This window comes from Anopheles maculipalpis, chromosome X (genome assembly GCF_943734695.1).
Source record: "Anopheles maculipalpis chromosome X, idAnoMacuDA_375_x, whole genome shotgun sequence".
NCBI lineage: Eukaryota > Metazoa > Arthropoda > Insecta > Diptera > Culicidae > Anopheles > Anopheles maculipalpis.
The window spans coordinates 9,103,673-9,127,500 of NC_064870.1; the positions used below are offsets into that span (position 1 = coordinate 9,103,673).

The 23,828-nt window shown below is 44.4% G+C and overlaps 2 protein-coding genes across 8 annotated transcripts in view; both read left to right on the forward strand.

The window, feature by feature from the left end:
- Positions 1-23,828, forward strand: part of LOC126568426 (potassium voltage-gated channel protein Shaker) — a 416,918-nt gene that overhangs the window by 373,415 nt on the left and 19,675 nt on the right. For 3 of the 7 annotated variants that reach the window (XM_050224926.1, XM_050224950.1, XM_050224934.1), the window contains exons 2-3: positions 22,468-22,591; positions 23,331-23,502. The exons of 3 other annotated variants lie outside the window; for them this stretch is intronic. In XM_050224926.1, coding sequence (XP_050080883.1) covers positions 22,468-22,591; positions 23,331-23,502 — 296 coding nt within the window. Of the gene's footprint in view, positions 1-10,506; positions 10,640-22,467; positions 22,592-23,330; positions 23,503-23,828 lie in introns of those variants that run through there. One more of the 7 variants, XM_050224942.1, reaches the window with a different exon arrangement.
- Positions 1-23,828, forward strand: part of LOC126563177 (synaptic vesicle glycoprotein 2B) — a 383,950-nt gene that overhangs the window by 146,575 nt on the left and 213,547 nt on the right. The gene's annotated exons all lie outside the window — the stretch shown is intronic.

Below are 23,828 nucleotides of genomic sequence, written 5' to 3' on the forward strand. Positions count from 1 at the left end.
GGCACACACACACACACACACTCTCTTTATCTGTTCCGCTAGCCGAGAAGAAACTCTCACGCTTTACTGGGTTCTCAAAAATTTTCCTAGCTTTCCCGACGCACACTTATTTCGGTTTCGGTACGGTTCCACTGTGGACGCTCAAGCAATCGAGAGAGCGAGAGAAATAAAAGCCAAACACAAACATACACACAAACAAAAGTGTACGGATGGCATGCAGGGCGCCAAGCTGTCAGGAAAAACTCGACGAACAGTGAAAGACGACGGCAGAACGACCACCAGCAGCACCAGCACTAGCAGCAGCAGCAGCAGCAACCGTAGCGAAGCGCGGTTTTGTCACGTTGCCGTTTTTGTTCGCCCTCCTGTCAAACACAGCTCGTGCTCCTCTGTTCGCTGTTTCACCCTCCGGAAAAAAAAGAAAAACAAAACCAACAACAACAAAAACCAACACCCTGCCTGTTGGAGGCCTAGGCCTGGTTTTGTGCGTCTGTATCTGTGTGAGTGTGCGTGTTGGGGTGAAAAAGGGGGTAAGGGGGGAGGGGGGGAGGGAGGAGGACGTACGCGCTCACGGGATCTGCACGGAGTGCGCGCGAGTCTGCGTCTGGTTCCGTGTGCATCGGTATCGGCGTGTGTAGTTGGTGCTAACATTCTTGGTGTCGTCGTTCGCGTGCGTTCGTGCCCGCTGGTTCCGATCCCTTTTACTGCCATCCGCGCGCGATAAAACGACTGCAAACACGACGATCAATGTGCTTCCATGAGTGTGTGTGTGTGTGTACGTGTGCAAAAAGAAATTTGGAAGCAGCGAAGAAACAAAAAAACATGTTCAACTGGCCTGTACATTACTTACCTTTGGTGTCATAGATGTTGGGCTAGTGTAGGGAAAAAGATGCTGGCATCGATGTTGGTCCATCACTCAAAAATTCACCATCAAAAGAAGCAAGAAGAACAAAAAAACAAACAAGAACACACTAGCGAACCTTTGCTGGTCCAGCAGATAAAGTGCGGTGCCCTTCCAGAGGACACAAAACGCTGTCCTTAAAGTTCAAGATTGTTTTACGAAAATTTCCTAAAACTTGAGCCTCCAAAACCCAAAGTATAGAGTAACCCATGCATTGTAAGCTTGTGCGCGGCGGTGTGTGTGTGTGTGTGTGTTTGTTTGATAGTGTGTAGGTGAGCCCTGGAATGCTATTCCGTTTTTAGCATCAAGCAACAAAAGGACTCTCGTTGCCGTCTTGCACACAACTCGGACATGTGCGGCCATTTTCCGATATCCTTGCTCGCTAGAGGTGCTTCTCGTGAGAATCCTTGCGTTCTGGATATGAGATTTTACCTTCAGAATTAATTCTTACAAAGGTTCAAACGCTTGAACGAGAGTGATGTCCACTTTTTTACCTTTGCAATCGAAGCAAACACTTAACAGGCTAAGAACCTCAAACCTGTAAAGCCCTTTAGAGCTATTTAGAAGCAATAATACACGAAAAACTACCGCAATGCATGGCTAATTTCAAAAGTTCTACCAGCCTGGTTCTGCTGATGCTTATGCATGGTTTTGGTTGGGTGCATGTATAGGTGCGTCCGTACAAATGCGCGCGCGTGCCCACGTAACTATCTCTATGTGCGTGTGTATGTGTGTGTGTGTGTTAAGGGACACATGGATGAGCATCAGAGGCTTGCCATTGCTGTAGGATGCAAAAACCGAGACCAACGGGCGTTGAAAGTTGGAAACAATTGGGCAGAAGTAAACAAGCAGAGAGAGAGAGAGAGAGAGAGAGTAAAAGGAAAAAGTAAAAGATTTCCCATTTTTATTTCTTGCTTGTTTATGTTACTAGTGTAAGCAAATATTTTAACGCTGCTTAGCGGCTGTTGTAGAATTTTCATAGCGAAGGTTTTAGCAGGTTTTTTTCAATTTACACTATTGTATTTATACTAATAATTACATCATAGTGTTGTTTTAGCTTTCACTCCACCTAGTGAGAATCTTAATCGCATACGGATAATTTCTTGCTCTGATAAATCTTTACACACTTTATTGCCATCAAACAACAATGTTTGTGATTGCGCACCTTCCGCAAGGATAGCTTAGGCGAAAAAGTTTACTGCTGCATTCACACCCACGACCATGTGGGCCCGCACACGGCAAAACACGAATACAGATTCCGCTCCGGTACGTTTGAAGGTCTTTGCGAGCATTCAACAATCAACCCGCAGAATAAATATGGAATAAAAAAATGGAGTTCACTGCAAAATTCGGCAAGGGCTCACTAGGAAAGCGAATAAAACTACATGTTTTTTTCCGCCATGCGGATGTATCTATGTACTTGTGCGCGTATGTGTGTGTTTGTATAAAACCTCCGTGTAACGATTACGGGTATTTGCAAAACGTTGAACTGTGTATGTGTGTGTGTGTATTGAATCGTTTTTTGCGGATCCGTTTTTTAGGCCTCATGTTGAAGAATTATCACAAGATGCATGTATGTGTGTTTTTGTTGGTGTGATCAATGTAAAAGGAAACGAAGACAAAGATTCGTACGCAGCGAGAGTGATTACAAATTTTCACTGTGTTTAAGTGCGTTTCGGTGTATTAGTTGTGCGGTGAATTTTTGTGAACCCGTGGTACATTAGTTGCAAAAGTGATCGTGTCAAAAGTGCGAAGAAAAATAGTAAGGCACGGGTAAAAAAGCGCACACACACGCGCGTGAACGCGCTCACTCTCCAAAATGTCAAGCTCAAGCCCGCAACAATCAAACGCTACTGGCAAAAGAAAAAAACGAGCTTAAGAAGGCCATCTTTTTCCTCCTGCCCTAACGGAGGCAGTACCAGTGCTGGGCTAACGCTGATGAACTTCAATCAAACCCATTTCTACTGACCTGTGAACATGTAAACCTCAAAAACCGAACCGTGCCCCGACCTGACCGAGCTGTAGTAAAAAAAAAACTTTTCCACCGAAACCGATATAGTATTGCACAACTGCGGGGCATCCAGTGCAAGAAATATTGTGTCTAGCAAAATGCTGGAGTTAATAGTAAGAAAACAAGCACAAACAGTCACACATGCACCAAAACGTAATTTTTAAGAAGCACCAGGCGCCTCCATTGAAATTAACGAATCGTTTCACCAAAGGAATATCGATCGTTACAAATGAGAAAAGGATGATGCAGGATGCTTCACTGAACCGTAACTATAAACGGTGTTCTAACGGATACTTAATTGCTAGCAAAACTCCGTAGAATGCGTTAGTGAATGATTTTTTCTTGTGCGTCACCAGGCGCCTCCATTGTAAAACAAATTTCTCTTAGATTTTTTTTAAATGGAAAAATAGTTAAACTAATTCAGATTACGATTGTATCTAATTAACTTCTTCCATTTAACTTGCAGAAGAAAGATTTTTTCGGTAAAGAAGAAAGAAAAAATGAAAATCCCAGTATGCAAACAATTTTCCTTCGATACGTTTGCGAAGACAGAAGGTGCTGAAAAACGTATGTGCGCTCTACGAAATCGTGCAGTGAAAAAAACCCCTACATGCACACACACACACACACACACACACACACACACACACACACACACACACACACACACACACACACACACACACACACACACACACACACACACACACACACACACACACACACACACACACACACACACACACACACACACACACACACACACACACACACACAAACACACAGTGTGCGAATTGAAAATGTTGCAGCCCTCCCATGCCTTTTTGTTCTCTTATAACGGTCAGCAGCATCCACTGCGTTCCGCTGCTTGCGGGGAATATTTTTCCCCACCACCATTCCGCCTCACCTACCCGTCCACTCACTCCTCGAACTGGGTATCACGAACGATCGACCAGCCAACGGGCATATTCTATTAGCAGGTGCAGCAATCCACACCGGGAGAGTGAAGTTGCTGCTTGCTTTGGTTGCTCGTGAGCGAATGATCTTCGCCGAGCGTAACGCGTGAAAAGCAACAGAGAGCGAGAGAGAGAGAGAGAGAGAGCGAGAATGCACGAGAGCAAATCGATATCGTTTTACCGCACACATACAGCGATGCGCACGGGCGCGGGCTTTTTCACAGCGCTGGACGTTTCACTTTTCCAAACGAGTTAGACAAGGTGTCCTTACATCTTCCGCAGCTGTGTGCGATTGTGTGCAGAAGGGGAGCAAAATTTATGGTACAAAATTGCAACAAACCCTAGATTCATACTCAAATACATATAAAAATAGAGTTGGAAACATTAGTTTTCTAATTCATCAATGTGAAGCATCTTGCAAAATGGGGTGTAGGGAATTTCCAGATCTCACTCTGGAAAGCTGAACATCCGGGACGGGTGAGGACGCGGATATGTCCTTATTACATGCAGAGGTGGAAAACCTTACTCTCCAAGAAAGACACAGAGACTGAATAATCATAAGATAGAAGAAGATAGGGAGTATGAGTGAGAGAGTGATCGAGAGAGACAGAGAGAGACAGAGAACTAAAAGCAAAGGTTTTTAAAAAAAACATAAAAGACATTGAGCGGGATGGTTGCGTTCCTGGTTGCCAAAGCCTACCAATATGAGAGAACAAGAGAGCGTGAGGGGTCTCAGGGTTTTTGCACGAGCATCGTGAGGGCACCTTGCACACCGTTTTCCACAACATTTTCCCGTTTACATTTCATTCACTCGCCGTTTAGATTCTCTCACTCGTTGGGACACATACACACACATACATGGAGTAACAGTCAGATCAACTACAGGCCTGCACTGCGTCACTATTTGCTCACTAACTCCTTGCTCCTTCGTTATCTTACTCTAACGCATCTTCTCGTTATTCTGGTTTGTTATCTCCTATTTCACTCTGTTCTTGCCAAGTTGTTAGCCTAACGACGAAAAGTTTAAAAAAAAAACCAGGATATTCTCATCCTAGTCGTCGCAGAATGACTTTTACAAAGCTTTATTTAGTTTTCCCATATCAGGACACCTCTTATGAGTCGATAATATAGACACATTTCTATATTTCCAGCGCACTATTCATACATGCGAATGCATGCATATTATTATACTTTTGGTGATTTCACTGTAGACGAATTGGTGTGTCTTGCACTTCCTTGCCATCTATTCTTTACTTCCCTTTATTATCTCTCTCTCTCTCTCTCTCTTTCTCTTGCTCTCTTCCTCCCTCTCTATTTTAAGAATCACCCTCCACTCCTCCTCTAAACAAAAGTTTAGTAGATGGAAAAGCGTTGGAAATCCATTCCTCACTGTAACGGCCAAGATGTGGTCCACTCGACCACTCGTACTGAGGCCGTTCCACAGTTCCGCTTACCTTTGCGATTTCTCAAGTGCTCGTTATGTTTGTAAACCCCCCGTAGTTGGGGAGCGAAGATGTTTGCGGTGAAGCTGAACCCGTAGTGGCTGAAGCACACCAGAGCTTGAAACGGTTCAAGTGCACAAAATGGTGCCCGATTGTCGAGTGTAGACAGGCACTTTGACATGCTGGTGGGGATGGCGGTTGTTTTCTTCCTCTGCTACCTTCACTTGTGACGCTGATAATGGCCGTTCCGGCTTACGGTTGTGATTCTTTTCGACTGTCTCAATCACTACTAGTTTGAACATATTTTAAATAGAAATATTTGTTGCACCTTAATCAATGAAAACGAATTTAAGTTGCGCTTTTAAATTAATATAGGTCGGCTTACATTTAAATTTCATTCGAAACTAATCTTTAACTTTTAAGCTAAACTCAATCCTGATATAAAATTTTAAGGTTATATGCGAATTTTCACACACGAAAATATTGAAAATTATTTAAATAAATTACCAAACAGTTAACAAAATTGTTATTGTACACGATTTTCATTAGTATTATTGTACTAAAAACATCAGTACATCCGTTATAATTACGCATGTCCTATTGGTTTAAAGGATTTGTTTCTACACAAGGAGCAGGTTCGCCTATTTTGTTAAATCGAAAGTCTCCATTTTGAAATCTTTTATGATCCATTTTGGAAATTTCAAATTCAACGTGAACGGCTAGACCGTACTGCTGCAACTATTTTAATAAACGTTTCGGACCATACCACTAATCAACCCCCTTTGGTAGTGTATGAAAAATTTACAACCCTTCGCGCTAAATTGTGCTCTACATAGTCGCCATATTTGACAGCAACAGAGCTGATAAACGCGTGCTGTTTCATTAGTCCCCAATCACGCACACATACCAGTATTAGTATGATTTAACTTAAATCCGCGCGGAAACCGAACTTTTTTTCGTTTCTTTATAGAGGCTTTAAGCCTTAGAGACTACGTTTACCTCTCTCGGAAACGGAAATGCAACCAGGGTGAATTTACAAAATGGTCGTTTTGCAAATGGGCAGCCAATCGGAAACCGTTGCAAATCTACGGGGGCTCAGTCGGGGCCAGTTTTGCAGCGCACTTTAGAAGATGATTTGTCTTCTCAAAGTGAATGTAACTTTTTGTAACCTTTCTAGCATTTTCATTTTGCTTCTCCCTCACCCTCTCTTCCATTTTGTTTTCTCCTGTTGTCGCTCCATACGCCGTTCTGCAACGGATTGCCACTAGCGATACTACATACTCAGAGCCTCAAGGAGCGGGAGCTTGTTGTTTTTTTTTTGTGGGGAAACTAGAATGAAATACAAAATGCGCAAATGTACCTCCATTCCTCCTTCCCTTTGTCTCTCTTCTCCCCCTCCTTCTATTACCTGCTTTGCTTGATCAATCAAAGGAATGAGACCCGATTCGAACAACACGATGGAGGATTTTTTGTGTGTGTGTGTTGCGTTCGGTTTCGGTTTAAAATCCCCGATCGAGTACGCATCCGAGCACGTGGTCCAGATAGAGAGAAAGGGAGAGAGAGAGAGCGAGAGCAAGATGGATAGGATAAACTAGAGATATGATGGCAAAGGTTAGGTGTAGAAGGTTAGCGTCCATTACGCCCCGAATGTATCGGTGTAAGATGTCGTCCTGGTCAACAGAGGCAGATATCACCCATTCCGTTGACGATGTTTCTTTCTCTTTCTTAACACATCACTAGCTCCTTCTTTCTCTCTCTCACTCTCTCTCTCTCTCTCTCTTTCTTACACAAATACATCTACAGTAGGATATGTTTCCTAGCACTCGCTTGAAAAAGAAAATTTCCATCTCGCCTAAGTCCGCAGTGCGCGAACTACGGAACTATCTAACCAACATTCAAGGAGTTGAGCATTGATTAGCTTATGGTCGCACCTTCCAGCATGCCTTTTACGGTATTTGTTTTCTCTCAACCGCCTGTCCAATCTTGACTTTTGCTGTTTTGGCTTTCTAGGTGCGTTGTAAAAGGGCAGAAGGGTTCACATTAATCAATACTCATTAGTATAGATTTGCACAGCCGAAAAGCTTCGCAGCAGCCCTTTTCTCTCTCTCTCTCTCTCATTTTATATCTCTTTCTATTACCCTCTCTCTCTCACACACTCTCGCTCTCGAAGTGCAAACTTCAGTGAGAAGATCCCTTTTGCGGGGATGAATGTTTCATGCGAAGCACCCCTAAGCTTCGGTTTTTTTGTTTTATCCTTCTCAAAACAAAAAAAAATCAAACTACATTCTTGCGGATCTCTGGCAAAAGGCTGCTCAACATACGGCAGACTATAATGGGTGCTAGGCGAGCCAATAAAAAGCTCCCTTCACCCCCATTCCCTTCCACTCGCTTTCTTCAATATACATCTCCTTCCAAACGAGTGCGAAACGGGACCTTTCGGTAGCGTAATGTGCCATCTGCCATCTGGGCCATAAGCATTCTTGGTCCCACTTTCACCCAACCGTATGCATATGGCTCTTACATTCACACGCTTTATGTCCTGTATGATTCGACCGTTGAAGTAGATCGTTTGTCCCTTTGTGACTACTTATTACTGTTTTCTCTGTGTGTGTGTGTGTGTGTGTGTGTGTGTTTTTTTTTCTCTCATTGCGACTGGAGGCCCGAAAAAAAAAATGGAGGATACAATGACAAAAATGAAGCACGGGTGCTGTGGACATTGTTTTAAAACTGCTGCCGGCAAAATTATTTCGCTTGGTGAAAAGTACAGGACAGTCCAAGGTTTACATAAATTCCATTCTGCCCAGATCGCCTACGGGCAGGAAATGCGGGAGCGTTGTGTCCTTCGCCCAGCTTTTAGTCGGATAAATAGATACATCAGATGTATTTCGTTGTAGCGCTTTCTTTTGGTTGAGGGAATGAAGTCTTGATGACTCTGCCTAAATCAAGCAGAGTTTAAAGTGGCTAGTTTAAGTTTTTAGTATTCGTAAAGTCTTGTTTACAGTAGTAGCTTGCTAACAAGCTCCAGAGATCCTAGATCCAGAGATGACGTGTCGCAGTTGCCTTCATTCAATCCCATACACTTGCAGGCCTACTACTAGCCAATAGAATCTCATCTAATCAGCCGGGTTTGCTTTTTTTTCATTTCCTGTCAACTTGAGATGCATGGTGAACCGCAGTTTTTTGCCGCGGTTCCACAATTCCGTGCCGTACAACGCCATCAACATCACAACAACGCCTAACGCAAAGCTTCTCTCCTGCAGTGTGCGTACATACACACACATACGCGGTGCAAGGCACTGGTAGGGAAGGAGGGGGGGGGGAGAAACTGTGCAAGCGCTGCTTCAGCGCAGAGTTTTGGCATATCTGCTGAGGTCGAAAAAGAAGACCGACAGCGAATGAACGCACAGCAAGAAAACGGCTGCTGCAAAGAGAGTTTCACGAGCGTCGTCATGTAAACAACACGCACAGGTAAAGAAAGAGAGGGAGAGAGATACGTATACACTCATACTGTACTCGTGCTCTCGTGCAGGTGTGCTTCAGCGAAAAAAAGAAAAAAAACACCCAGAAGGAAAGCGTATCTACCACGAGCACATGCTAGTTACTAGCGACTCGCGCTGCTATAATTATGGCGCTGCAGCAATGTTCGAATCGAAGGAACGTTTGTACTAATGGCGTGCTTGATTGGTGGTGGCATGGGATGGACAATCGTGACACTCAAAGATGATGTATATTTCGGAAACATACGGAATACCTTTAAATGCATCTTACGATAAACCAATAATGTATCCAAAAATGGAGAAAAAAAATCTTATGAAGAATTTACAATGCCAAAAAACGAGCAAATGAAAGAGAGAGAGGGAGAGAAAGAGAGAGAATGAGAGAACCAACAAGAATTCTCTCAGTTATCTTAGGGTCCTCTCACTCTCTCTCTCTCTCTATTTAGCTGGAAGCTGCAGAAAGATTTCTCTTTCAAAATTCATCTTGGGGCCACCGATGGTTGTGGTAGTGATACCGGGCAACAACTCTCACCAACCAACAACAAATAACAGCTACAACAACAACACCACTAGCAGCAGCAGTAACACTAGCAGCAACAGCAGCAGCGACTGCGGCCTTCGGATTTTTCGGCACTCTGCTGCAGCAGCACATCCTTTCGGCTTCGGCTGCTGTGTGCTTCAGTCGGCATCCGCACTCTCTGTCACCATCGTCGGTGTAACGTGTCGCGCTGCTACTGCTGCTACTCTGTGATCTGTGCGTGTGTGTGCGTGTATGTGTGTGTTGCACGTTTGTGTGTACATCTGTATGCATTAGCTTTGGATATCCCTGATACACCCTACCAAGTAAAGCAGACTCATTTGTTGGTGTGGTTCCGTTGGCCGTCACCAAGAATTGCGGATTCCAGCTGCCGAGGCTGTGCAGTGTTGACCTCTTCAATTAGGAAGCTCCTAATGGAAGTTGCCAAAATGGACAAACTTTCTAGTTGTATCGTGGATGTCTTCATTTTCCCTTACATTAGTTAGGGGTTTTACTCGAAAAAACTGCCCGCATGTGATCATAGTGCAAAAGTTTTTTTTTTTCCTCCAATACGCTCCCTGAAGATGATGTGGAGCTCTCATTGGGGACGTATCTTACTCTCTCTCTCTCTCTCCTTGTCTTTCTCTCTGTCATTTTGCTTGCCTGCGTGGACTAAGCGTGCACGAAAAGCGTCAGAACGGCTCTCTGACCTTTTCCCGTATTTGATCAAGCTCGTACTACCCGTTCATCTTACGGATGGCCATCCAACTTCTGTCCATACATTCCAACGTACATGTGAGGGTGCAAGTCTCTTTCTGCATGTGTGCGAGTGTGTGTGTGTGCTATTTTTTATTTATTTAAATTGTGCTGTGTGTGCTCTCCGCTCGTGCTCTTCACACGGGGACGCCACGAGATGCCGGGGACACCGATACGCCACCATTTTAGTTAGCACACACACACACACACACACTCAAACAGCGCGGAAAACACACATATCCGCAAAAGCTAAAGTGCAATCCACTGAAGGACATCCCCATATCCTCTACAATACAACCAGCGAACAAGCAAGAAGAGGAGAAGAAAACAACATAAACCAAACACACACACATACGTAGACATTTGCACACTGAAATCGGAAACGGGCTAGACAGTTGGACGCTATTGCTATTTTGCCAACACCACTCTGGTGGGTCTCTCCAGACACGGCCTACGACAGTCTCGGGCCAGAGGTCGGAACCAGTGCGCACAGTGCCTTCCTAGCGGCTGCTATGTGTATGTGCACGCGCTGGGTATCGGTGTGCGTAGAGTCCATCCTAGAGTGAGTTGTTGTCTTGTTCTTGTCACACTGTTTCATTGTTTTGTTGGTTAAATTTTGTCAAACGAGTCAAAGTTCCTATTTTTTTTTCCTACGCTCAGGAAATACAACTTCAACTTCAAGAAATGAGATGAGCGTGTTTTTCTTTTTTGTGCAAGGAAAACTGTACAGCGAAGATTGCGTGCGTATTGTGTTTGAAGCGTAAACAGATGCCCTTTTACGTCGTCCCGGAATACTTCACTGCTTTAATTGGTGGCATTAGGAGACTTCTAACCAAACTTTTTTTTTTTTTTGCTACCTGTTTTGGTCGCTCCCGTTCAGTCCTAATTCTTGTCCGCTTTGTTGAAACGACGCAACGCGTAAAGTATTACCCTTTGGGCACAAGCTTTGGTGCAGTAGAAGCCGCATACGGATCAAATTTATCGCAACCTTAATCTGGTTCTAAAGACCAACGATTTTGGTGATGGCCTGGTCCTAGCATTTTCCGCAGACTCGTTGGAGCCTTTTAAGAGCATCGGCGTTCGGCGATTGTGTGTGTGTGCGCGAGTGTGTGTCTGTGTATGTGGGAGTGTATGTGTGTGTGTATGATGAGAAATCAAAGAACACCACCATACATACCAAAGCCTACAGCCAGAGAGAGAGAGAGAGAGAGTCCCCTCTTCCAAAGGGAGCAGCTCTCACAGAGTGTGAGAGATTCGCGTTATGACAGCGCTCTCTGCAACCCCTTATGATATACTCACGCTGCTGTACTAGTAGCTTTTGATAGCAAAGATTTTCCTTCAACAACAACACAACAACACTACCTACAGCATCCAAACATACACACATACAGTGTGGAGACATCCTTGTCATATGAGGCAGGTTGTGAAGTTTGAAGTGTGTCAGGTGTAATTTTTGCACGCAGAATTTCTGTGTGTAGTCAGGTGCGAGATCAAGATTTCGAATCAAACTCACACTGCTACGGACATCCCGTCTGTCTTCAAGAGAGCAAGATTGGTAGAAAAAGAGAGAGAGAGAGAGAGCGAGCGAGAGAGATTGGCTCATTCTGACGCGAGAATCCGATAGTGGAGCTAGCTTTCCAAAAACGGTCAAATGAAAGCACACGCGAAACGCCGTAGGGACGAGACACATATCATATTTCGGTGCGCGTGCTAGTTGCCGTTTTTTGGAGGAGATTTGCGTGCATGTGTGTGTGCTGCGTTGAGGAGATGCAGCAGAATACACTTCTCTAGTACACAATCACCCGGCTTGAAGGATAAAAAAGGAAAATTTTTGGGAGAGGCCAAGACTTGTGTGTGTGTGTGTGTTCAGATCTCTCCTTGCGGAAGGAAAAACCCCTGTCCTGTCGCGTATGAGGGCTAGCTCTGTGTGTGGTTGCAACTATTGCACGTGAACCGGTCGGGCTCCATCGAACGTCATCAGACCGTTTTGGGTTGTTGGGCATCAGCAGTTGGGTCAAGCAAGTTACTACGCTTCCAGCTACGGGCAAGTGCTACACTCGGTCGGTCGGGGTTCGGACAGACCAACACTGCGTGTCTAGTAGTGGAGACAGTTCAGCCATCCAACCTAGTACCTTCAGCAAGGACCTCAGCTAAAGCTTTTTCGTGTACGATCGAGTGTGAGTTCCTGACCAGCGAAGTGATCTGCCGAACATTGGGACCAGCTAAAACCCAAGTGTACTAGCCAGTTGAACAAGACTTTTCCTACCTGTGCACTTGATCGTCGTGTGTGTGTGTGTGTTTGCCGTTTGCTGTGTGGACCTTTTGTCCAGTTTCTGACCTGCATCTCTTTATCTCCTTCCCATTCGATCGATCCCTTATATAGGACGCAGTACACGCAGTACAAATGATATCAGCAGTGCTCGTCAAGTTAACTAGCACGGGTGTAGCTTTATGAACTTCAGTCCAAGAGAGATGCCCCAGGTTGGCTAATAGTGTGTGAGTGTGTGTGTGTCCTCAATCAGGCGACAAAGGCGAGCAGTTTGAGTGCAGAAAGCCGCAGGCAACAACAACAAAAAAAAGTCTAAGGAGAAGGCCTCTGCTTATCCGTGCTGTGTATCGTGTCTGTGTGTGCATGTGTTTCTGGTTGTTATATGGCGAAATTAAGCCAAGCTCGGTGTAAAGTGTTGTGCACCGTACGTGCTAGTGTTTCGGTGTGCGTGTGTGTGAAAGGCGCGTGTGTTTAATGCGCGACTAAGGTTGCTGTATCCCGTCCCAAGAATTTCGTCGGAAAGCACGAACTATCAACCCTAAACTGAACATCAGCGATCAGGCGCAAAAATACCGCAATCAACTGTGAGCCAGTGGGCCAGCACAAGCGTTCCAGCGAATAGCAGTAGTAGTATCAGAGCACGCCACTACACTAGCTACTACTATACGTCCAAATTAGTTCCTTCGGCTCGGCGCAAAACACTCGGCGAAACTTATCCCACACCTCTATCACTTTCTCCTACAACACTATCCTTCCACAGTTCCATTTTCCAATCAAAAAAGCAAGCCGAAAGCCAAGATACAGCAAACCTCTAACCAACACTCCAGTCTCCCTCGCGGCCGAACCGTCAATCCTGCACGCGTGAAGTCTCACGCCGAACAGCACACGTCCGCTCGTGCTGACGCCTTTACGCCGGCTAGCCAACGACAAACAAGCAAAGCCACTATTGTTGAACCATTGGTTACCTATTTAAATGCAAAACCATAATCTATCGCAAAGATAACGAAAAAACGCCGTGTAATTCGGCATCAACCATTTCTCCGATAGATTTTGTTGAGAAATGGGGCCTGACGCCAGTACTTGGGCCCAGACAAGAGCCTGTCAGTTGCGGTGAAAGTCAGACGAGCGGTCAGCCCCCTCTTCTTGCGGACAGGTAATTCGATAATGCCCGTGGTCACACAATTTCTTACCATCCTAACACCTGCTAGCTGGCTTCGTGCAAGATTTGTCAAAAATCTGCCGAAAGATCACATCTGCATAAAGCAAATCTACTGGGCACCGTTAAAAAACCATTCACGTCTCAAATACACCGGGAGTGCAGCAAGCAGGTCAAAGACGTGTCTGGATTGCATCAACTAGGAACTGTTAATTGGAATACTAGAATCTCATCCGCCGGAATCGTAAACTCTGCTCGCGAGTTAATGTTCCGATGCGGGTTCATGCTCGCTGGCACATGATACATCCGTGCTAGAGCATGATCCGCGTTTAATGTGCAACCAAAGCACATCCACAAAAAGCTACAAGCACAACTATTCGCTTTTTATCGGCATTTGATGGTTCAATGTTTTCGGTTCGTTTTCGCTTGCGTCCATAAAAAAAACTCCCCTCCGTCCTTAGTACACCATCTTTGGCAGCGTTGAAATTGAAGTTGGAAATTGGTTCTCTCGATTTAGTTCCTTCATGCTTTATGGAGGGGTCCATCGAATCCAAACAGAAGAAATAGCCGAGAGTGGTCTTGTGAGCATTCCGATTAGCTAAAAAGCCACCAGCCGTCTAGCCTTGTGGCCATGGCGTCGATGGCCATTAAAATGGATGAAAATTTACCAGTCCACCAATCCAACAATGGAAGAAACTGTCCATCAAGAAGGCCACCGAAATGGCACCGTAGCTCCTGTAGCACTTATGTGTGGCCAAGACTCCATAAAACCTTCTCCCATTAGCCATCAAACATGGCGGATGCAGTTGCAACCGGGACCCTCCCCAAACCTAGATCTCGTGTTCCGAGCTCGAACTCTAACCGGACAGCCGTAAAAACCAGGTTTGAGTTTTGAAGTTTTATTTGCCCCAGCGGGTAATACAATCAGCGCCCCCGAATTAGGATACACGCGCATGGCAATAAAAAAAACAATGGCGGTGCATCATCGTCAAGTCGGCTGATGAGTTCACGGTTGGCGAGGGTTGAATTGAATGCACTTGGATCACTTCCTTCTCTGGAATGGGGTTTTTTTTTTTGTTGTTGTTGCTGGCGCCGACTAATCGGGAGCTATAGAACTCGCACACAAAAAATTGACCCTAAACATGTACACTGGCGAAGCAAGAAAGAGCAGCATCAGCGTACTTAAATGACGCAAATGGTGAGCAAACGATTCCCGGGACGCCGTTGTGTGTCCTCGTTTGCTGGTGACGTTCGTCCTGGACCGAAGCGCGAATGGCGCAGTTCTTGCTGGTGTGTGTGTGTATGGGTTTTTTTTTTCATTTGACTGATTCGCTGGTCGATTTAGAAGTTTTAAATTTATTTGATTTTTATTTCCCACCCTGCAATAGCTGGTGCTGTTTCTCGTGTTACGGATTTTGCGAATTTTATAGCAGCAACGGGCAACCGACGTCGTTCGATGTGCGATGAATCGAACGAGCATTTACAATTCCGATTGTGCCGGCCAGACGGGGCCGGGGAGGGTGTGTTTTTGTGTGATTGCACCCCACAACCATTTCGGTCAGCGGTGGAATTGACCGTTAAAAATTGATCATTATAGCACCAGCGGCATTAGGGTGACGCTTCGCCTTGGTGGACCGATTCTGTACGGGACCCAACGGTTGGCCAAACCTTTCCCAATCTAGGTCAACCGATTTGGCTAGATAATCCGCGGCGTTTCGCACATTTGTCTGTCCGTGTGTGTGTGTGCGCGTGTCATATGATGCAGTTTTTAGTGTGCCCTTCTTTGGCTTGGCAACCACTAAAACGATGGCCGGCACCAGCTGCAGCTTACCGTTTGGCACCAGCTGCAGCTTAACGTAGGCTGACGCCGCTTTCTTGGTGCTTCGCCGTGTTCCTGTTTTTTTTTTATTTGACGCCCATTGTTTCGTTGCTGTACTACAACTGCCTGCGATTGGGTTGCACATTTAGGGATGATCTTCAACCTTTTCCAACAAAACAACAAGAACGCTTCCTTTTTCTGTGAAACCGACCAATAGCGAAGCAAGAAAAACCGCAAGAAACCTGGTACGAACCATAAAACATTGGACATATAAAATGGCACATTCTACCCCAAAAAAAAAAGGGGGGGGGGAGGTTACGGAACAGGTGCTAGGGAAGCAGCGAGGTAAAACATGAATAAAGCTCCAGCTTGCAGCTGGCGGTGGGGTAGAATGTGCAAAAACCACATCCGAGCGTCGAGAACCGAATGACCCAAATGTTTATGCCACTCAACCCCAGGTATGGCGTCACGAGTACAAAAAGGGGGCGAGGATGGGGGGGGGAAACTTCCTCGGGTCGGGCCACCGACTAATTGCTGCCTGGAGGCAACCTTTCCACTCTCTCTCTTTCTCTCTCCCTTAATGTGTGTGTGTCTTTCTGTTGTTGGGCGTGATGTTACCGTATGGCACCGGCATGGCAACAGGCCAGCTTTTGTGTACCAGAAGACGACTTTAGCAGCGATATGGTTTTTGGGATTTTATTTGAAAAAAATGGGCTACCAAAATCTGTCACTCTCATGAGGACGTAGTGTACAAAAAAAGGGCAAAACATGATTTCACCATGTGTTGGTTGCCATGCTGGAGAGCCAGGTTTGTTCATTGTAAAATGTTTAAAAATGGTTGTAAGAAAAATATTTCACAAACACGTTTACTCTTCAAATATATGTCATTTCAATGAGAAGTGCATTTGCGCCTACAAGTATGCAAGAAAATGAATATTTATTGTTTTTTTTTCTAGCAGTTTGCTAAAAATGTTAGAGAATTATTTTTCACGTACGCTGCGGGCTTCATGACGTAATTGTATTGAAAAACTGATGTCAGGGAATAAAACATTTGCATACTTTATGGCGTACGCACCCAATACAAAACTCTCAATCGATCGTATTTGAGTGGTGTTTTGATTTCTTTTGCCCCGTCATTTCACGTTCTTCGATTCTGCTGCTGTTTTCCATACTTCTTACTGTTGAATAGTAAAAACTTTTATTTAAAAAAAATCGAAGCACAAATCCCGATTGTCTAACATTCCTGTTATGGTTTTAATCTCCCACTTTCCCCTGATGATAATGGGTAGCATGGCAACGTCAAAGGAGCATGCAAGGGAGGAACGAAAGCAACAGCAACAGAACAAGAACAAAAATATTAACAATTTGCCACTCCCTCCGGGGTGGTTTGCTGAAACCCGTGGCGGGATTTGTGCGAGAAATGAAAATTAAATGCTTTAATCTGCCAAATACCATCAGGAATCCAAAGACCGGCCAGCCAGATCCGTTCATCCATGATTGAGCGATTTCCATTTCATTTCCATTCGGCAAACGCACCCTCAGGAATGCTCTTTGCGTAGCGTCCCGCGGGCTTCACATGCCCCGCGCGACACCAAGCAAAGGCAGCAAGCGCACAAGATGGCTTCGTACAAAATGGCGCACCCAACCGGAAGTCGATACAGGCCATTTCGATTACGATTTACGACGCCCTACACACCGAGCATAAAATGAGCCCCCTCTCCCCGCCACCGTGTACCCCTTAACACACACACACACCCTTGCCCGTCCACGGAATGCGCCCGCCATTTACAAGCTATCCGTGAAGCACTTTTCTAAGTTTTCACAATTAATTATGGCTTCCTCGGGCGCAACGGACCGTATTTTCAACCCAGGCACCACAAGGCACTAGTAGACACACACACACAACACAAAACTGACTAGATAAAGGCAGATGCAGAAAGCACCAGCGAGCGAGGGAAAAAATGGCTTCCGCAGATAGAAGAACGAGTGTATGGGGCGGTGTGATATCCTCCTTTGTAGGGAAAATAATAAGCCAACGCGGAGCACATTTGTTTCACGGCCAGCCACCGGCGTGTGGTTTCCTCCCAATTCTGGTTGCTCCGGGAGTGTGGGGGAAAAAGGGTAGCAAAGAAACCAAAACCCATTCACTGCTTCCGGGGCATTGAATAAGGTTTCCAATAACCTTTTCCGAACGAATGGAAATTGTTGGTTGAAGTATTTTTTTCTCTCCTTTTTTTCTTGTTTTGTTTCCATGCGTTATGCGTACAGTAATGTGCCGATGCTTGCTTGGTTGGGCTTTTATTGTGCGAGCTTCATCAATTATATTTTTATTCCGGCCTTCCACCACAGGTAGCCCCTTCAATCGATATGATTGATTCCAGAAGGTATCGTAAAGCCGTTGCCGGATACAAATCGTTTGACAGACAGGACGCAAAACAGACTCTTAGAAAACCATTAAAAAACGCACACACACACACAAAACGGTGCCGAATGCAAAGCAGAGATGAGCTGTTCTGCTAACTGTTCAAGTTTTTCCCATCACATCTCTCCCCGCCTCCTACCAATACTTGTTATGGTGGTGGTGCTCGATCGATTGTCATAGATTTCCGTCCCATTTACCTCAGGGACTCCAGAACCAGAAGGGAAAAATGTGCCGAAAAACGGAAGCAAATAAACTGGCTTCCGCTTTCCGCTCGTGGCAATCCCCCCTTTCCGAGCCACACGCTCCATTGGCAGTGAATGGCAACTGTCCAAACAACATTATTAACGATTGTCGTGATTTACCTTTACCTTGCTTCGTATTTAAATCAATTTTCATTAGGTTCGAGTGGGATGGGCTTGACTGTGACTGTGGGTGTGGGTGGGGTAAGACGTTCGCTTTCGATTGAAAAGCTATAACGTGCTAGTAAGGGAAAGGAATGGGGCTGGAAGGAGAGGAGGGAAAGAGATGAAAGAATATTGTATTGAAAATAAAAATAATGTTTTGTGTACAAAATTATGTGTACAAATATTTAAAAATCGTTGAACATTTAGCTCCTTGTCAAAAAAAAACAAATAAATCCATACTCTATGAATAGTTATTTCAAATAAAAAAGTAGTGAATTGTTTCACATTAGTAATATTCCTTGATAAGATGCAATCTTCATAAAACACCATGCGTCTCCATCGCGCGTAATAAATATGCCAAAGTATAATAGTGAGCACTTAGTGAACTTTATTTCAGTAATATTTGTGACTTTTCGTGCCCTTTTACTTGGCACTGCTTGAATAGCACTGATTCCAGTTTACAAATAGCAATATTTAATTTAACGCACCCTTTCATCAAACACCAGGCGTCTCCATCGCACAATCACCAATAATTGCTGCAGTACGAAATCGAACTCCAAATTCGGTCAGTCGGCCACACATTTTCCACAGCAACTACCGATTGGGATTGATTTTCCAAACCCACATCTTCCAGCCCCGTGCCACTGCACAAAGCACCAACAGCCGCTCGTTACATTTAAAACGCGCACGGCATGATAAGCGATCGCTGGTAATTAGCTTAATACATGGAAACCGAGAGTGCTTTTGCAAAAGGTGCAACACTAGCACATCCCGTGTGAACAACACTAGCAAAACAAACCTTCACACAACCGATTGTATCGCATTCAAATAACAAATCACTTCAAATCATCGCAGTCCACGGCACTCCGGCCACGTTTCTGCAATCCACAGTCCCACTATAGAGACCTTGCATTTGGTTATTGGTTGCAAAATGTTACCAAAGAGCCATTTTAATTAAAATTGTGAAATTGAACAGAATGGGGAGGGGGAGGTAGAGTTTGGAAGCAAATGGTGCATCGAATATTTATGGTCTGGCCTAATTTTCCCCACGTCCCAGAGGCTGTGCATTAATGTGGTTTCGGAAATTAGTTACAACAGCAAACACTGACAAAAATCGCAAAAGTCAACCGGCTAAGGCTACAGTTCAGGCTCGCTTTATTCCACACTAATCAGCTTCTTGATTGAAAATCAATCCTAAAATTAGAAACAGAAGGGTCAAACAAAACGGAGAGGAGAAGCAAAAAACAGCAGGCAGAAGAAACACTCACAGAACTGCAACCAGATTGGAAAATCATAATAACCACGCTTACGTAAAGTACGGCGTGGGTTATGAATGGGAGGGAAAATTTTGTTATTTATTGAGCGAGCGTCAAGATGGAAGGCGAGGATTCATTATAATCCCTTTTTTTTATTGTCGATGAATCCAAATCTGTCTCTCCGAATCCGGGTATCGAATCCTGCACGCAGAACTAACTATCCAAACACTCGAGGATGCAGTGGCAAAAAAAACAGAAGAAAAAGAATCCAACTCTCTCGAGGCGATTTTATTGCAGTCACTATTTATTCTCTTCTGTCGTGGATTTTTTTGTTGTTGCGATTCTTATTATCTTGAACATGCATTCATTCTAAATCCAATAGCAAGGGCAAACAAGCAAGAAACATTACTCAGCGTGATTTTCACATTGCCCCAGCTTCCGGATGCTGGGAAAGAGGGCCGAAAAGAGAATGGGCGCAGAAGAGTGTGCTATATATGGGTGTGCGTGTGGGAAGGAAGGAGGTGAGGGAGTTAAGAATGTGTCCCTCTTCCAATCTCCAAACTTTACACCACACTGTTCTCCCTGGCAAAGAGTGAACGTAAAAGAGAAAGAAAATGCAAAACAACCCCACATCACAACAGCAAAAAAAAAATGGCGGAAAGAAATCAGTCAGCCATGGTTGGAGTGGGCAAGGGAGAGAAGGGAAGGAGCGGCGGGATATTGGAACGGGGTTTAGCGAAGTGGTTGCTAAAAATAGCGAACTTTGCCCTGTCTGCCCTCGTCTGAAATGCTACAAACTTTACCGAAGCGGAAGCATGGGCAGGATATTACAGGACTCTCTCAGGGCTTTTTTTTGTTTTTTTGGTGCAAAACATGCTTCACCAATAAGCTCCTAGAGAGTGAAGGGAGGGGTTAAGAGATGGAAGTGGATCGATGGGGAGAGGAAAGGGATGAGTGGGTGGATAGAATTCTTAGTCCATTCATTTCGCAATGCTCCTACCTGCCGCGGAGACTAGTGTGTGCGTGTGTTAACACGAAAAGGGGGAAAACTTTGGCTTTTCCACTTTTCCTACTATGTGTGTGTGTTTGAGAGAGAGAGAGAGAGAGAGAGAGAGAGAGAGAGAGAAAGGGAACGTGGTAAGGCCACTTGAACAAACGCGTTTTGCGTCATTATGGTGCACCGGTGTTGGCTGTTTGTTCGATTGTTGTCACATTTTCACGCCACACCAATCTAGGGTTGGCCGAAAGGGTGTTTCGAGGGGGTGTACAGGGGTTGATAAAAAAAAAAACAATATTCTTGCTAAACGTTTACCTCAACAACTCTAAACAACGCAACGTTTTGGAAGATTTCTGCTGAAGCACCAAGATCAGCAAGACCAATGAGGACTACGCGAATTGACACAATCGCTTCCTGACGTGGGATTGGGAGTTTTTAAAAACTGGATAGGATAAGAACCCCAAAAGGGGAAAAGTTTCTTTGCGGGGGTTTTCCAGTTCTTTCTAACCATTCCTCACAACCTCAAACGTAGGCAACCGTGAAGAGATAATTTAAAAATAGAAAAGGATGCTCCGTTTGCATGCAATTGTGTTTTCTTCTTCCTCTTTTTCTTATTACGATTATTCTACTTCTTCTTGCGAAATAAAGAGAAGAAAAAACACCAACACTTGCTATACTTCAAAGTTGCTGATCGGTAACGAATCCAACCCCTGAAATCAAAAAAAAAAATCGAACCCTAGCCCGGCAGACATCTTGTCTACTTCGGTAAAACATCAGCATCCGGGTATCCTTTTTTTTTATTTCCATCTTCCTACCGTCACTTAAGAGGAAGCTTCGCCAAGGCAAATCGTGACCAAAAATGGCACACAGCGGCGCCATTCTGCTGCGGTTCGTCGAGTCCTGAAGAAGTGTCTATTTTTAGCCTAGCAAAATCCTGCCTGCCTGGCTAAACGTCTGCCGCTGGCTAAACTAGCCAGCTATATCCGTTTCCGCGTCTCGTGTTTATTGTCGGGAAGGGAAAGCGGGAAAGCATATGCTCTCACACTCACACGAAATTACTTAACCTTAATCAATCAGAACCTCCAGATATTCTGCCTCCCCGGAATCTACTGGCGGCCGTTACTAATACGTTAATCTAGCAACCGTAAGCGGCTCCATTTCACCGTAGCCCGACGTGACGTTCTCTAATTACTATAGCATCATTAGAGCGCAACCCATCCAGAAACGGAGCAACCAATCTTGCCCGATACTCACGAGCAGCAACCTTCTCACTAGCACCTCGTCAATCATTGCAATGCCCCGAGACCGACCCTGAGACCGGAGTAGCTAATCCCAGATTCAGATTCCGGGTGGGAATAGAGGGCGGTTTTGTGTGTGTGTGCGTGCGCGCGTTACGCTGATGAACTGGTGCGTGCCACTGACTGACGCCACTAATCTGATCGGTGGCAAGCATCCGTCCTTTCGTCCGGGGTCTGCCGTTTGAAGTTCGCCGATACTGGTTTTCGGCGATTTTTTTCTTTCTGCTCTCTACCTTTTCTTTAGTTAAATCCGGGTTGGCGTAGCCGTATACGTTTGGATCCGGAGCGATTGATTTGTTTACGACCTGCAGTCAGCGTAAATCATCATAAGATTCTTTTGCGAGCGCGTTCGTGCCTCTCTGTCTCTCTCTCTCGCACGCTTACGCGCCTCGACTGGAATGGTTCCGTAAAATAATTGATTTATTGGTACTTTCGGGGAAGATTTTGGTCTGCGTTTTTTTTTTTTGTTTGTCTACCTTGTTTTACTCGTCTCACGGTTATGTTTATATTTGTCGTGGTTGCGCAAAGAGCGACGGCAAGAAAGGAGAAAAATATAAAAAGAAATATATCTACAAAAAAAAACGTACCAGAACAGTACTCCCAACAAAGGTGGAAACATCGAGCTCGGTGCAACGCCAGTTTTTATGTGAAACATATGTAGTTTTCAAGTAAAAAAGCGTACTTTCTTTTGAAAATAAACTAATCTTATTTTTTAATTCCTCTCTTCTTTCCCACAAAATTTGTACCCCTCGTCCCAATATCATTTTAGGTCTCTACCCAAGTTGAGCAGTCAGGATGAAGAAGGGGGGGCGGCGCACGGTTTTGGGGGAGGTCATACTCATTTTGAACCAATACCACACGATCACGATTTCTGCGAGAGAGTTGTCATCAACGTAAGTAGTGCGAAACCGGGTTACAAGCAATTTATATTTTCCCTATTTAAATGTTCTTCCTGCTCAACCAAACACGAATGACGTAAAACAGGAGTGAAATGGCTTTTTTTTTTGCTGAACTGTTGTAGGAACAAAAAAAGGTTTTGAGTTTAGAAAAATAGAAAGTATAAAACTTTATTTAAAAGACTTTAAATCTCTGTCAATATGATTATCAGAAGTTTGAAATAAATCGTCCGAACTCCATGTGCGATTTATTATAATTTTTTGTTTGTTTCCTAACTCAAAATGTCATATTTTAAAGTAAAGTTGTAAATCATAAAAAAAATCTCGATGGATTCAAGTTAGAAATCAGAATCAAACTCCAAACTTTATTTACGACTTAAGCACATCAGTGTACGGAAGCGTAGTGACTCACCGGAGCGATTACTTTTAGACAGTGTCTCTGGTGCCGTGACCAGGATTTATAATTCGAAGCGATTAGCGATCGGAAGGTATTTTCTAGTCAGTTTATCTTTTTATGTGATTTTATTGAATTCAATAAAATCATCCTAGTCAATCAATATAGTCTGCAGCAGCATTTATTTACGGCTCTTCATATCATCGTGTTGTGGACAGAATAGAAGGCTAGCAAGATATTGAACGTTTGCAGAATCTTCTCTTGCGTCGTTTTTTTTTTCTTTGCACATTCTCTTATCCTTTACTTTTTCTCTCTCACACACTCTCTTTCTCCCACCCACAGGTCAGTGGTTTGCGGTTTGAAACGCAGCTACGAACGCTAAACCAGTTTCCCGATACTCTACTAGGCGATCCGGACAGAAGGCTGCGGTATTTCGATCCGCTGCGGAATGAGTATTTTTTTGATCGGAATCGGCCGAGCTTTGATGCCATTTTGTATTATTATCAAAGCGGTAGTATATATCAATTCAATTTCCCCATCAGCGCCATTAACGGAAGTTTGTTTTAAATTTCTCTCTCTCTTTTCTTCTCTCTTTTCTCTATTATGACAACCTTCGGTTTTTGCCATAACCTCCACTTCCCATCTTCGGTTTTTCTCGCTCATCATCGGCTCCCTTCAAATAAATAAATAAAAAAAACAAACCTGGCACCATATCACCATATCTGCGTCATATCAAATAAATATAACGAAATCAACCACCAACCAACCAACCAACCAACCAATCCCTCCGTTTACAACCTGAACACCTGCCTGAAACACCTGAATTAAAAAAAAAAATCA